At 35.5% G+C, this 15,975-nt stretch overlaps 1 protein-coding gene across 5 annotated transcripts in view; it reads right to left on the bottom strand.

The window, feature by feature from the left end:
• The window catches only part of LOC150084425 (oxidation resistance protein 1A-like), a 250,740-nt gene that overhangs the window by 19,907 nt on the left and 214,858 nt on the right, over positions 1 to 15,975 (bottom strand). For all 5 annotated transcript variants that reach the window (XM_090376063.1, XM_090376059.1, XM_090376064.1 and 2 more), the window contains 2 exons: positions 6,309 to 6,404; positions 2,883 to 2,956 (listed from right to left, as the gene is read on the bottom strand). In XM_090376063.1, coding sequence (XP_090232189.1) covers positions 2,883 to 2,956; positions 6,309 to 6,404 — 170 coding nt within the window. The remainder of the gene's footprint in view (positions 1 to 2,882; positions 2,957 to 6,308; positions 6,405 to 15,975) is intronic.

Raw genomic sequence — 15,975 nt, 5'->3', positions numbered from 1 at the left:
TTTGCCCCTGGCAGACATACCCTGGTCCTGTTCCACCTATCCTTTTTACATACCATGTTCCCCATTTCCCTGACAATAGAGTCAGATTGGTAATGTCTTTCATAATTCGACTTCCAATAGCCAGCCAAACATGCCTGACATAATAAGCAAATTACACCAGTTCCACCTATTATCTATTACTAAATAATCATATTCCCAAGAGGAATGTTTTTATTTTTTTGTTTATTTGCATTTGAAACGTGTAGGTCTAAATGAGACAACTGCCAAGGTAGTGTTAATATATCATTTTTTTCCTCATCATGGTCATTTCAGCTTCTTTTTAAAAACTTATTCATTTTTGAGAAGGTTTAGTAACTTTAGTTTAATCTGTTAAAAGAAAATACATTAAGCATTTGCACACAAAAATCAAAAGATTTCTTGCTATAACACTTTCAGCACTACGTATATAGTACCTATTGCAGCACCGCAACTGAATGAAACCCGGAATAAACCTGTTCTAATCTGTTTAAACCAGAAACTGAAAATCGCACGAGGCAGTATCCTTGGTCTGTAGTGACACTACGACAACAATGATCATACTCGCTACAAACTATTTTTAAAAATTTTTCTTACAAAATAAATGTCAAGAACAATAATCAATAAGAAAAAATTTAAGAATACTGTCAAAGTGTGAAACCTTTATTGCTTTTGAGATTAAAATGTCGTGAAATATGTAGTATTTCTAAAAGTATTTAGAAATCACTAACAAAATGGATTTTCTAGCAAAGATTGGCATGGATTTTTGTAGAATGTTGCAACTTTTTTTTTTAAATACAAAGATTTATATATAAATTTTTTAGCTTAAGCGAAGGTGCTCGCGAGCACCCATTTAGGATTGTTTGCGAGCAAAATTTATTTTTTAAATAGCACAATGGTGCTCACAAGCACCAGGTTAAGAACCTCTGGTCTAAACGCATCTCTGAATGGTCCAGGTTCATACTTGCAAACCATCTGTATCCCTTCATGGCCATCGTGCACCCATAGGGCAATGGACTCTTCCAGCAGGACAATGCGCCTCCCCACAGAGCTGTGGTGACTAGAACATGGTTCCAAGAGCATTCCACAGATTTTACCACCATGGAATGACCTTGTTCACTGGACATGAACCCTGTGGAGCATATTTGGGATGCTGTGAAAAGGTCCGTTTGAGCTTTGGATCCTCCACCCAGGAATGAGGCGAAATTATTGACAGCGGTGCAGCATCCTTGATTTCTGTCCACTCAGTATATTGTCTGTGCAATAGTGTTTATGGGTTGCTTTGCATGTGAAGAATCTAGAATAACGTTTGGTGGGAACTCTACTCCCCAACCTAAGATTAGCTGATTAAAGTCCTGACTAAATTTGATAGTACAAACCATAGCTATGACGCTCAATACACTGTGCGTTGATTTCAATATTTGTAAAAGAATAAGAGAAGTTTACCTCAATATGATATGTAGAACACTTCCGTATGACACTCTCCAGAAATTAAAACAAATAAAACATTAATGCAAAATGATTAAAGTAAAAAAATAAATTCAATTGAATACAATTAAAAAGTTAAACATAAATTTTAAAAAACAAATTTCCTGACCATATGGTGTGATCACAGGAATGAAAATTCATTAATGTTAATGAATTAATGCTTTATTTGTTTTAATTTCTGAATAGTGTCATACGGAAGTGTTATGTGTATCATACTGAGGTAAACTTCTCTTATTCTTTTACAAAGTCCTGGCTAAAGAAGTATTTAAAAATTCTTCCAATCTGTGATGAGCCTCAAACACAGACAACTCCAACTAAGGCATATTATGAGAAACCTTTGGCTAATCTTTTGTTTCAGATATTTGTCACTTATTTAAAATGTATTACTTTTGGTACATTAGTCAATATTCTACAGAAATTTAAGGTTTCCATACCTGTGTATTCAATAAAGGGAAAACCCACACTAAGTCCAAGTTATAGTCACTGGTATAGAAATACTCTCTTCTGATTAGATCATGGGGGGGCACAGTGCAGCAAACCTGTGTTCTGTATACTTTTATGCTTTATATATCCTGTACTTAGTGATCACCTAAACCTGTCACCCTCCGGGGGCTCACATCTGGTGAGTATGGGCTTGGCAAACCCAGGGTCCTGAGCTGGATATCATCATTCTTCTCTTTCTTGGTGATTCCTTTCTACTTCTCTCTCTCTCTCTCTCTCTCTCTCTCTCTCTCTCTCTCTCTCTCTCTCTCTCTCTCTCTCTCTCTCTCACACAGGGGGGTAACTTGGGAATTTTTTTTTTTTTTTTTTGGCTGGTGCAGCATAAGCCTTAGGCTTCCTTGTACCATATGGCCATTAATAATAATAATAAAAATAATAATAATAATTTGAGTTGTAATATGGAAACAGATATTCAATATCCTCTTTATTTTTGTTTTCAATGTCTAGTAGAGAAATTATAAGGGGGATTGTAAACAATACTTTTGTACTGACTGTGGATATTCTGAATGCATTATAAATGCCTAGTTGGATACCTGTATTTGGGTGTAACACTGTTTGCATTTGTTTTATAGTGCCTATTCATTTCAAACATCATCTCTGCACAAGCCAACATCTAACTCATTAATGACATGTTTTCAGAACAGATTCTCTGAACATTTTTGTCCTCTTTGACAATCCCATGCCACTCCCAGAATTTCAGCACCTTATTCTTTTATGTGCATATAATTTACCAAAGAAAATTCCATTAAATTCTATATTAATAACTGAGAATCAGTAATTTTTAAAATTCTATCATAAAAGAATGAAACCTTTTATACAGAAATGCTAATGAGATAGATAAAATACCATGCTATGAAATATTAACAAAAAAAACTCACTCTCCAGCACCTATGGCAAGGCTATTAGGATTTCCCTTCACAAAATACATATTTTCTCCTGTCCAATGAAAGCACTATATATAAAAAGAGTAAGAAAGAAAAATTATCATATCCAATTATCAGAATGGTTTTGACAAAACATTATCTTACATCGGTTGCAGGGGGGAAAAAAATCTCACCCATGTAGTTCAGATAAGCTTTCTTTTGTCTGTCTTAACTCTTCAGTGGTTGCAGAATGTTTTAAACACTCCAGTGATTTTTTAATTTTTTCTGCCAGAAAAGCAGCATCCAATGAATTTGTGGCTTTTAGAACCTTTCAGAGACACCATGAAAAGCAGGTAGGTCTTAAAATAATTTTAGGAATAGCAATCTTCAAAAAGTCAAAGTTCAAGGATTAGCTTTTTCAGGGGTGCTCAATGACAATGCAAACAAGTTTTTTTAGGGGGGGGGGGGCAATGATCAAAAACTCAAACTGTTGCTGCATTATTAATTTCTGAATGAAGTGCAATGATCACAAAAACCATCAATCAAGATTTAAATAAAAATAACTAATGGTTTCTATAACACATTTACTTTTACAGTAGTTAAGAGTAGACTGGACTAGAAAAAAAATTATAAAAATTCTATTTTCTGACATGTTATAATTTTATTAAAACGTTATACAGCGATAATGAAAAAACTTTTTTTTAAATATAACACAGTATTTTCTTTTTACAATATACAGAGATAGATGGCTTAACTATAAAATGTTATTCACTGCTGCATTGTAACTTTCGAAAAATAACCAGTTACGCTGAAAATTAGAAAACTAAGATAAAAAAAATTGTCATTATAATAAGATAGGATATTTTGTCAGTACAAAGAAGGCTCACTTTGGTAAAAAAAAAAAAGTTACAACTCGGCTTCCACGTGTGTGTGTGTGTGTGTGTGTTTTTTTTTTTTTTTTTATAAATAGCTCCTATTGAATTTATTTTAACCTTTCATATAGTACTGTTAACAATAATAAAAAAAAAGATCAAGGCTCTTTCAGTTTGATTTCAAACTTAGTTACATTTATTGTTTTTATAATTTATTGTATGTGCATAATGATAAAAAAATTCATTAATAAATGAATCCACATGCAGTTATGTTATAAATTTCTAGAGTTTTAACTGCACAAAAAAAAAAAAAAAAAAAACAAGAAGCAGCCCATCTGACTAAATTGGTTACAAATTAACAGAAAAAAAAAAAAAAAAAACTTCTGCAATTATAAAGATATATTTCAGAATTTTATTGCATTTAGTATATTTGTTAAAGATGATTTAAAAAAAATCAATGATATATCAATTCATTGTGTATTATAAAGAGTATTATAAACTTTCAACACCAATGACACCCCAGGCAACCATGCATAACATGAATAAGACAAATGGCAGTGGGTTAAAGATTATATAATTTTGCACAAATTGTTTAACTGCTCAGCCATCTTTGTCATCGACTTTTATTCCTGAAGCTCAAAAACGATAAATATGTCTTTTCCTTTTAATTAATATTAAATTAACCCATTTCTATCTTATCTTCCTTCATGGATTAGGCGATCTGCCTGTTCCAATCTCGAAGCGATCTGCCCATCTTTTCTTTGGTTTTCCTGTCTTTTTCCTTTTGCTCTATATGTATCAGCTAATTTAGGGAAACTATTATCTTCCATTCTTTCTACATGTTCTTTCCACCTTTGTCTATATTCTAAAATTTTTCCATTAAATGAGTAAATGTTTAATTCCTTTCTAATATTTACGTTTGGTATTTTATCTAATTTTGTGCATCCTTTAACATATCTTAAAAATTTCATTTCTGTAGCTTGTATTCTATTAATGTCTTTTTGTTTCAGTATCCATGTTTCAGAGCCATAAAGAAGTGTTGGTATTGCCATTACTTTGTAAAATTTCAATTCTGTTTCTTTTGTTTTCTTAGCCAGAGTTCTTTTTATTGTTCCACATATATTTTGAAATTTCGCCAATTTCTGGTTCATATCTTCTTCGACATCATATGTTATATCACATCCTAGATATTTAAAATATTTTACTTGTTCTAATATTTTATTGTCTATAACTATTTTTGTTCTCACCGTATTTTTTCCCTTAAAAGCCATTGTTCTAGTTTTCGTTGTTGATATTTTAACTTTATATTCTTCTGTTATTTGGTTTAATTTAAATACTGCTCTTTGTAAATTATCTTCACTATCTTGAATAATTACTTGATCATCTGCAAATAACAGTGTATTAATCCTATTCTTTGTATTTAAATATATACCTGTATTAATTTCCTCTTTCCATTTACATATCATATCCTCAATATATATGTTAAACAGTGTTGGTAACAAGCTACAACTCCTTGTCTCTGTCTAACTCCTTGATTTATTATACTTTCTTCTGTTAATTTATTAACTGTCTCTATTACTATTTTTGTTCCTTCATATAAACTCTTATTTTTGTAAGATGCTTTGGGTATCCTTTATTACTCAATATTACATATTGAGTCAAAAGTTTGTCTGTTTACACGATCAACTGCTTTTTCATAATCTATAAATGCTAAATGCGTTTCTAAATTAAACTCTTTTCGTTTTTCTATTATTTGTTTTAATATAAATATATTATCCGTAAATGATCCTCCTTTTCTGAATCCTGCCTGTTCTTCTATTAATATTTCATCAGAGATAATTTTAATTCTATTATTTATTATTTTGCTATACATTTTATATACTGTATTTAGTATGCTAATCCCTCTATAATTCTTTGTATCACTTCTATATCCTTTCTTAAATATTGAAATAATTTTTGCTATCTTCCATTCTTCTGGTATTTTATATTGTTCCCAACATCTTATTAAATAAATTTAGTATCCTGTCTTTTAAAAAACTTCTTCCATACTTTGATCAGTTCTACATTTATACCATCCATTCCTACTGCTTTCCTATTTTTTGTAGCTTTCAAAGCCTTTTCCAATTCTTCCTTCATTATCGGATCTATGTCACTAACTGGGTCTAACTGTATCTCTTCTGTTTGATATGATGTGTCTTTACACAATCCTTCATAATGTTTTTTCCATTGTTCTTCCTTTATTATATTTATTTTGAAGTGTCTTTCTCTGTGCTATTCAAGTGTTTCATCATTTTATGTGCCAAATTTTGTATTCCCATTTATTACCCATTTATACCAAAATTAATGATTCAAATGTCACACAGTATAAATTTCTCCAAAATTTTCTGTAACACTTTTGCTGTCATTGGCTATAAAGTATTGTGTAAAGGTTTTATACTAAAATTTATTACCAAAAAAACTGGGTATCAAATGTGCAAAATAAATGCTGAGGGAGCATAAGTATTAGAATTAAATAATCACTTTATTGACAAGGAAGACTAAAGCATAAATAGTACAAAAGTTTTGTTACCTTGAATATAGGACTGAAGGTAAACAAAAAAGATTCTCCCGTACCATAGAAATGATCACTCATTTTAATGGAACAAGATATCATTGCTCCAAATACCTAAAAGAACAAACAAAACATGAATACAATGAATAGATTTCACAAAATTTATTTAAAGTGACATATAGATGTATTATCAGGATGAACTAAAACTGATGGTAGTTATGAAATCAAAGTTTCTTTTTAATGGGAGTCAAGGGAAGACAGAGATCTTTCTGGGTAACCAAAAATTTTAAGTTGATGAAGAAGGGCACAAAAGGTGATATTGTTGTACACATTGGAAATAATAACATTAAGAGTAAGAGATCTGCAAATTTATTCAACAAGTACAGGTAAATGTTGAAAAAAAGTTGTGAGTTAGGGTTAAATGTGTAAGTGTCTGCAATTCTGCCCAGACACGATAGGAGGGAGTATATGATGAGAGTCTTGTCGATCAATTTGGCCCCGAAGAGATTGTCAAGGCTCATGGGGTAGAATTTTTCTCAGCATGGTCTGTTCTTGTTAACAGGAGATATTGTTTCTACAGGGATGGAATACGGTTAAATAGAAAGGGTGCAAGAATATTTTTTGATGCCATCGAGGCAGTGTTAGGTGGGTCAGAAAACTGCTAGCTTGGGGGGAATTCACAGCCTAATAGATTAACGGTAGCCAGAGGCAGAGGCAAAAGTGATTCTTGCACTGCTTCTACTGGAATGAGCAGCAGCAGCCTGCAAAGCAAGGTACTGGGGATTTCAAGGGCTGCTGGTAGTAATCATGGAACAAGTAAATACATGGGTTGTGTTAGGGTAACTAACAGTAAGAATAGTGTATGTATTCTTACTGTTAAATGTACACCAATACTGTTAAATGTTACCATTGTATGTACACCAATGCTAGAAGTATAGTAAATAATTTAATGAATTTGAAGTGGTTATCAAGACATCAAAAGTGGATATTATTGGGAGATGTGGTGCCACACGGATATAAGCAGTGCAGAATTGGAATTTGGGGAGTACAATGTGTACAGAAAGGATAGACAGGACAGGAAGGGAGAAGGGGTTATGCTATTAGGACTCAGGAGAGGTACCCATAGACTGGAGATGTGCAAATGTGACCCCAATTCACAAAGAAGGATCAAAGGCTGACACAAGTAATTATAGACCTGTGAGTTTAACTTCTGTTCCAGGAAAATTAATGGAGGCACTGGTTAAAGAAGCACTGCAGGATCATCTAGACAAGACTTCAGTTATAGCTTGGACACAGCATGGTTTTGCTAAGGGGCAGTCTTGCCTGACCAATTTGATTGGATACTATGATGCAGTCACAAAAGAACTGGATACAGGGAATAACTTTGAAATTATATATTTGGATCTTAGAAAGGTTTTTGATACTGTTGCACATGGAAGACTGCTGCACAAATTGGAGCAGTGTGGCACTGGAGGCAAATTGCTGCTATGGATAAAGGGATGGTTGAGGGGGAGAAGACAGAGTGGTAATCAATGGACACTGCTCGTCATGGACTAATGTTATTAGTGGAGTCCCTCAGGGTTCAGTGTTGGGTCCATTATTGTTTTCTGTATTTATGAATGATATTGATGATGGTATATCTAGCTTAATGTCCAAGTTTGCAGACGATACAAAGGTTGGCAGGGTTGTTAAGGACACTACTGATGCTATGCTGCTGAAACAGGATCTGGAAAGGTTGAGCAGATGGGCTGAGAGGTGGCAAATGAAGTTTAACATTGACAAATGTAAAGTACTACATACGGGAAACAGCAACCCCAGAGCAACGTATCAACTCTGTGGTACTACACTGACAGTGGTAGAGAATGAAAAGGACCTGGGGGTAATTGTGCAGGCAGATATGAAGTTCTCTGAGCAGTGCAGACGGGCTGCAAGAGTAGCTCATGGTGTCTTGTCAATGATATACAGGAATTTTTCTAGTAGGGATAAGGAGGTGATTATTCCCTTGTATAAGGCAATGGTCAGGCCACACCTTGAGTACTGTATACAGGTCTGGAGGCCTCATTTCAAGAAGGATGTAGAGCTGCTGGAATGAGTACAGAGAAGGGCAACAAAATTAGTGAATGGAACAAAGGGTTGCTCTTACGAAGAAAGGATTAATTTTTGCACATTACAGTGTCTGGAGACTAGGCACCAGCGAGGTGATCTGATAGAGGTGTATAAAACCTTGAATGGTTTTGAGCATGCTCAATGCTGATGGGATTCTGCCTCTTGCTCAGAATAATCACCTGAGAGGGCATAAATTCAAATTGAGGAAAGACAAATGCAGGATAGATGTGCATAAATTTGCCTTTAGCTAGCGGGTAGTTGGTTGGTGGAACAGACTTCCATCCCTTGTTGTGGAAGTTGATAGCCTAAATAAATTTAAGGCTAAGCTGGACAGGTATTTCGAATGAACGGAGGGGTGAAGTGGAAGGGTTTTTTTTTGGCTGATGCTGCATAAGTTTGCTTTCTTGCATCATATGCCTCTACTAATGCTAATGAACGACACTACTGTGTTCTTGTTGTTGTTATTTGGTTTTTAGGAGCATTAGCAACTAAGGCCATATTGCTCCGGGGATATGCGGTGGTCATTCCCTGACCTTTCCGCATCCTCTGTGTTTGGTGGAAATAGGCTTGAACCCTCATCTAATCAAGAAGCGTGTGCTACGCACTGCCGCTCCTGCCCACCTGGCTACAGAGGCGCCGACACTACTATGGAAATTATGGAGAACACTACTGTGGAGGCTACAGTAGTGTTCTCCATAATTACATTCCAGTAAAGTTACTGTTTTCCACAATTACATAATTACATTCAGTGTACTTTCTGTTGTATACTACTTTCTATGGAAAATGGTTTCCAAGATTTTGGTTTACATTACATTTCCAGGAATGCATAACTCATATAATTCAAGGGAAGTTATATTATTCAACCTATTAGGAAAAATTCAGGAAAAGTTTTTTTTTTTTTTCTGTAATAGAATGGGAAAATATTAGTAGTGGCAATTAAGCAAGCTTGTACACACCAGTCAAAAAAAAAAAAAAAATTACCCACCTCAACTGTCCATCCACCTCCAAGAATTTGTCTAGTTCTTTGTTAAATTTATTCAAACTACTCACTTCTACAACAGATGAAATTTTGTTTAAACACTCAACCACTTTCAGGTTGAAAACTATACTTCTTTCTTTTAAAGTTAAAAGATTACAATGTAATTTATGGTTAAATTTTATGCTGCTGTGTTCCTGAACACTGAAATGGAAGATGTCACCATTGTTCAACTCAGATTAGCATTAACATGGCATTCAATTCGTTTGTTGAAAGAATCTTGCAACATCTTTCTGAAAATAACAGCAATATTGAATGTTCATTCATTTTACTAAGCTTTGTGTTTCCCATTAATGTAAAGAACCCATTGTGGCATAAAGTTAGATTATCACCCTTTAAAAAAAAATAAATAAAATAATGAAGTTACTGTAACCCTTTTATGAGGCCCATCAAGCATAAAACGTACAGCACTCCAACCATTCTAACTGATGTTGCATACATAAGGCTCTGATTATGTAGCTGAGTAGTTCCTATTTGATGATATACTGTAAATTGGATTTGCAGTAAACATGTCTTATTTGGAAGTGTGGGATCATTATAAGAAACTGACAATAGTGAACTTTTTTTTTTTTTTTAAGTATATAAAGTGTTGCTGTTTAATCTTTTTATTTTAAAGTACAATATTTTAAAAAAAATTAATTCAACATCAATCGAAATCTGCATTGTAAAGGAAAAAAACATGCAAAATGAAATTTTTGCAATAATGTTTGCTTAATAGTTCACTCATAACTTTTAATCATTGTGTATCATATAAAAATTGGGAAAATAGTAAGAAAATTTTATTTTTGGCTATAACACAGGTGATAAAGTTGTCCCAACACCCATGTCACATTAAGGTTGCACAAGGTTGTATTGGAATACTCAGATTCAACATTTGAAATTTTTATTAACAGGAGAAAAATCCCATTTGAGAATGAGCCAGATAGCAACTCAACACTTTATGCCAGAGATGAGGCTGCAATTCTCGATAGCAGAATGAGCCTAAAGGACCAATGGATAACTACCAATTGATCTCACAAAAGTCAAAAATTATTTTCCTAAAATGGCTTTTCTAACCTTAATAGAATGCAATTCAAAGAAATTCTCCCCTTAAACAATTTAAATAAAGGTGTTCACAAATCAGTTTCAGAGAAAGACTAATTTTCCAAGTTAGTTGAAGCTATTCCATCTATAGATCAATATTGTGAAATTGTCATATTAATTCAGTTCTCATCAGATATCCATGGCTTAGGGATATCTGCATCAGCAAATATTCGTTCGCCCCTTCTCTTTAAGTGATATCCCATCCCTGTGAAAACAGTCTCTTCTTTTAACAAGAATAGATCATGTTGAGAAAAATTCTACCTTAGCCCTGTACAGTTTCTTCAGAAGTCTACAGGGCCAAATTTATTGACAAAGCTCTCATCATGTTCTCCCTCCTATTGTGTCTGGGCAAAATTGCAGACACTCTCAGCTTTAATCCTAACTCATGACTTTTTCTCAACATGGCCATGTATTTGTTAAGTGAATAAAATTAAATAAATTAAGTGAACTCACTCAAAAGTGCGTTCAATGAACTCACTCAAAAGTAAATAAATTATATTTACTTTTTAAATTAAAAAGTATTACTTTTTTAAATTAAAAATTATTACTTAAATTACTTAATTAAAAGTAATTTAATTTTATGTGAGTTCACTGAACTCACATAAAATTAAATAAATTACGTGAACTCACTCAAAAGTGAGTTCACTTAATTTATTTAATTTTATTCACTTAACAAATACATGGCTATGTTGAGAAAAAGTCATGAGTTAGGATTAAAGCTGAGAGTGTCTGCAATTTTGCCAAGACACAATAGGAGGGAGAACATGATGAGAGCTTTGTCAATAAATTTGGCCCGGTAGACCTCTGAAGAAACTGTACAGGGCTAAGGTAGAATTTTTCTCGACATGATCTATTCTTGTTAACAGAAGAGACTTTTCACAGGGATGGGATATCACTTAAAGAGAAGGGGCGAAAGAATATTTGCCGATGCTACTGTGGCAGTGTTAAGTGGGATGAAAAATACTAGCTTGGGGAGGGACAAGCAGACTACATTAAAAGCAGCTGCAGGCTGCTGTTAATGCAGATGCTGAGATGCCAGTGATTCTTACAGTGCTTCTATTGAGACATGCAGTAGACTGGAAAACAAGGTGTAGGGGGTTACAAAGACTGTTTATGGCTTATATCATGGAACAAGCAAGTACATGGTCTAAGTTATGGACATTACGAGTAAAAACAGGTGCATGTATATCTGCATTTACATTAATGATAGAAGTACAGTAAACAAATTTGATGAATTTGAAATATTAAGTCATCAAATGCTGAAATTGTAGAGATATATGAGAAATGGTGCCAATTAGACATAAAGGATGCAAACCTTGAATATAGTGAGTACAGCATGTACAGAAAGGACATACAGGATGGGGGGAGGGTTATATTCCTGATTAACAAAGAAAATAAAATCTAAGACAGTAGCACTGGTCATCCAGTCAACATGGATCGGGAAGGCCATTCCATGGTGGCAAAATCTGCAGAATGCTCTTCGACCCATATTTTAGTCACCATGGCTCTGTGGGGAGGTGCACTGTCCTGCTGGAAGAGTCATTGCCCTGTGGGTGCACGATGACACGTAACCTGGACCATTCAGAAATGCATCTAGAAGTCCCAACGTGTGCCGGTTAAACACACTCCAGACCATTACCGACTGTCCACCTGCCTCAACAGTTCCTTGTTGACATGATGGGTGCATAGCTTCATGCAGTTTCCACCAGATATGCGCCCACTCGAAATAACTGGAAACAGGATTCATCGGACCAGTAAACCTGTCTCCAATTATCCAAGGTCCAGTGCTGATGTTCTTTCACCCAGTTGAGCCATAGAGTCCTATGTTGTGGTTTTAGCAATGGGACTCTGGTGGGTCAGTGGCTCCCATAACCTATTGCAGCTAATGATCACCTAATGGTCTTGGTGGAGACATTTCTGGCACCTCCCTTGTTGAAGTCAATAGCGATTTGTGTCACCATTGCTCTCCAGTTGGCAGAAACAATGCGAGACAGACGTCGACAGCCACGTTAACCCACCAGCTTTCTCAGTCCACAATGAAATGTTATTCCGGAAATGGCATATTCCTGATACTGTCAAACGGGGATAGTGCAATTTCTGTACCACCTCTGCGATAGTGATCCATGTGTTGGGAACCCACTATCATCCCCCTTTCAAAGTCGGTTAACTCACGTTTATTCATACTGACATCAAGTTACTGTCTACGTGAGGCCTGGTCAATCTGCAGCCCACCACATTATTTTTTGTGACCCGACAGATGATTTTTATACTACTGACTACATCAGTGGGAAATCATTCACTAGCTGCACTAGGCACGATAAATATAATACTAGATCAGCTATACTTTTCAAATCCCCACCACTCATTCCCTTCTTTGAATCAGAAACTCTGTGGATGGAAGTAATTGATTTACAGTGCAACAATGAATTAAAACACGTTCATGCCACATCAAAAATCAACTTTTACAACACATGTGATAGCGGAAAAGTAACCCAAATTAAGATTTTTTGGACAAAAAATTGTGAACACCTTCAGATCCACATACATTTGTGAAACTTTCTCAAAAATGAAGTTTATTAAAAGTAAATCTTGAGCTTCAATAAGAAATAAATTAAGATGTGCAACTACCAATGATATTAAAGTAGATTTTAAAAAAAAATTTTAGTGATTACAAAAAAAAAAAAAAACCAAATATCTCTCTCTTTTTTTTTTTTTTTTTTTTTAATGTAAACCCCAAACACGAGAGGTATTAGAACCTATAGTACTTAGTACCGTTCTTGGGTTGGAGGTTGAGAAGATGAAAGGAGATATTTGTTGACATTGGACTTTAACTTCTGAAGACTGTAATTTTCAGGAAATACGTATGAAGGAAGGTTGTTCCAAAAAACAGCAGTTGAATGAATAAACGAGGAAGATGAAAAGTTGGTTTTGTGAGTTTGGAGTTGGACAGTAAATGGATGTTGGCTGGTGGCAGCATGTGTTCGGACTCTCTTGAAAGAGAGAGAGCGGAAATTATAGAAGCCAATTCGGCAGAACACTGCCCGTGGAAGTATCTGTAGAACAGGCATGCAGCAGAAACAGTATGTCTATGAGACAGCGAGTGGAGAGACTTTGTTAGAGATGAATCATTAATTAGCCTAACTGTCCTCTTTTGAATGGAATCAAGAAGCCTGAGAGAGGTTTTGGGGGCACCACCCCAGATGTGGGAACAATATTCCATGGCAAGGCAGATTTGCTATTCATACAGAGTGAGCAGCTGTTTGGAAGAAAATTAACGCCAAGAGCGAAAGAGAAAACCAAGTTTTTTAGATGCGGAGGAAGCAATATTTGTAATGTGCTTGTGCCAAGAGAGATTAGAAGTCAGGGTAATCCCCAAAAGAGATATATCATTTTGCCTAGAAATTAGAGTGTCACTAAAGATAAGCATAGGAGCAGAAGAATCCTTTTTGCGAGATATAAGACAAGACTGAGTTTTAGAAGGGTCGAAATCAACTAAGTTGTTTTTGTCCCACTGGAGAATTACCTGAAGATCGGCATTTAAGGAATTAGTAGCAGATTTTCGAGAAGTTGAAGCTGATTGAGCAGGACAAGGTTTCTCAAAACAGAAAGTGGAATGCAATGTGCTATCATCGGCAAAACTATGGATAGGATTTCCAGTCAATGGAAGAAGGTCATTAATATACAAGAGGAAAAGAGTAGGGGAAAGAACTGAACCTTGGGGGACACCAGCATTAGTGGAGAAGTTAGAAGACAGAGAGCCATCTACCATCACCCTCAATGAGCTATCAGAGAGAAAACTGGATAACCAATTACTAAAAACAGTTGGCAAACCATAAGATGGAAGCTTGTTTAGAAGACCTTTATGCCACACACACACGATCGAAAGCCTTTGAGATGTCAAGAGCAACTACTTGTGTTTCACCGAACCTTTCCATTGAATTAGTCCATAAATGGGTAACATAAGCCAGAATATCACCAGTGGATCGACACTGACGGAATCCATATTGCCGATCGTTGATCAGACGGAAGGTTTCGAGGTAGTTTAAGAGTTGGCGGTTAATTGATTTCTCCATTACTTTAGAAAGAGTAGAAGTAATTGCAATGGGACGATAATTGGATGGGAGGGATTTGTCACCCTTTTTAGGAATTGGCTGGATATGAGCAAATTTCCAAGCAGAAGGAAAGACACCTTTGGAATAAGAAAGTGAAAAAAGGCGGCAAAGAATAGGAGTAAGTTCAGGAGAACAGGTTTTGAGAACAAGTGGAGAAATACCATTGGGACCTGTAGCTTTCTTAGCATCAAGATTCGTCAAAAATCCTTCTGACATCCTTTTGACGGAAGACCACAGGGGGCATTGAATGGAGTATGCTGGGAATGGTGGGAATTGTTTTACCAAGATCATTAATACATGAGTTGGAAGAAAAATGGGATGCTAGCAGGTCAGCTTTATCCTTGGCTGAAGTGACAACAGAACCATCTGGTTTGGACAGAGGTGGGAGCAGAGATGGCAAAAGTTGCGGTCAATAGCTTTGGCAAGAGACCAGAATGCTCGGCTACCATTAGGGCAAGAAGCAAGTTTACTACTCTTAGCCTGTTCAAACTCTAGTTTTGATTGATCAAAAACTGCTTTACAATTGTTGCGAGCTTTGGTGTACGCAGAAAATGAAACTGGAGAATTAGAAACAAGCCAATTATGATATGCAACATCCTTTTCTTGAACAGCCTTAGCACATTTATTGGAAAACCACGGTTTAGATAAAGGACGAGATTTTAAAGTGGAGTGTGGGATAAAGGATTCCATTCCTGCAAGAATAATTTTACTGACACGATCTGAGCAAACGTTGACATCAGAAGTTTTGAAACAGTAATCCAACCAAGGAAAAGAAGAAAAGAAGTCTCACAGGTTCCATTTTGCATTCTTGTAATGCCAAACACCACGAGGTTGGGAATAGTCATGAGATAAAGGTTCCATTTCAGAAGAGAATCACCAAGTTGTGATCTGAAGTGCCTAAAGGACCTCTCACTTCGACCGCGTACTTAGAAGGGTTGTTTGTGAGAAAAAGATCGAGCGTATTGGCTGTATGATTATGATTGTCCGCCGGTATTCTTGTAGGTAAATGAACAATCTGTGCAAGGTCATGAGTAATTGCAAAAGCCTCAGCATCACGACCAGCTGGGTCGGTGTGACTAGAAAACGGAAGCCAGCTGGAGTTGTGAACATTAAAATCACAAAGGAAGATTACCTCACTGTTAGGAAAGTTGGACTGGAGAAAGTCAAGTTGCAAAGAGAGGAAGTCAAAGAGCTCCAAGTTATTAGTGGAGTTGGGAGAACGGTAGAGACAACAGATGAATTTGACACAATGAGGTAGAGAGATTTTAAGCCAGAGAAGATCAAAGAGAGGAGATTCCAAATTGCCAAGTCCCTGACAGGGAATATCAGAATGGACATATGCACAAGT

The sequence above is a fragment of the Mastigoproctus giganteus genome, chromosome 6 (assembly GCF_048544385.1).
Source record: "Mastigoproctus giganteus isolate SK-2022 chromosome 6, ASM4854438v1, whole genome shotgun sequence".
In the NCBI taxonomy this organism is placed as follows: domain Eukaryota; kingdom Metazoa; phylum Arthropoda; class Arachnida; order Uropygi; family Thelyphonidae; genus Mastigoproctus; species Mastigoproctus giganteus.
Note: the sequence above shows the minus strand (reverse complement) of the source record. Positions and strands in the feature narration are given on the sequence as shown.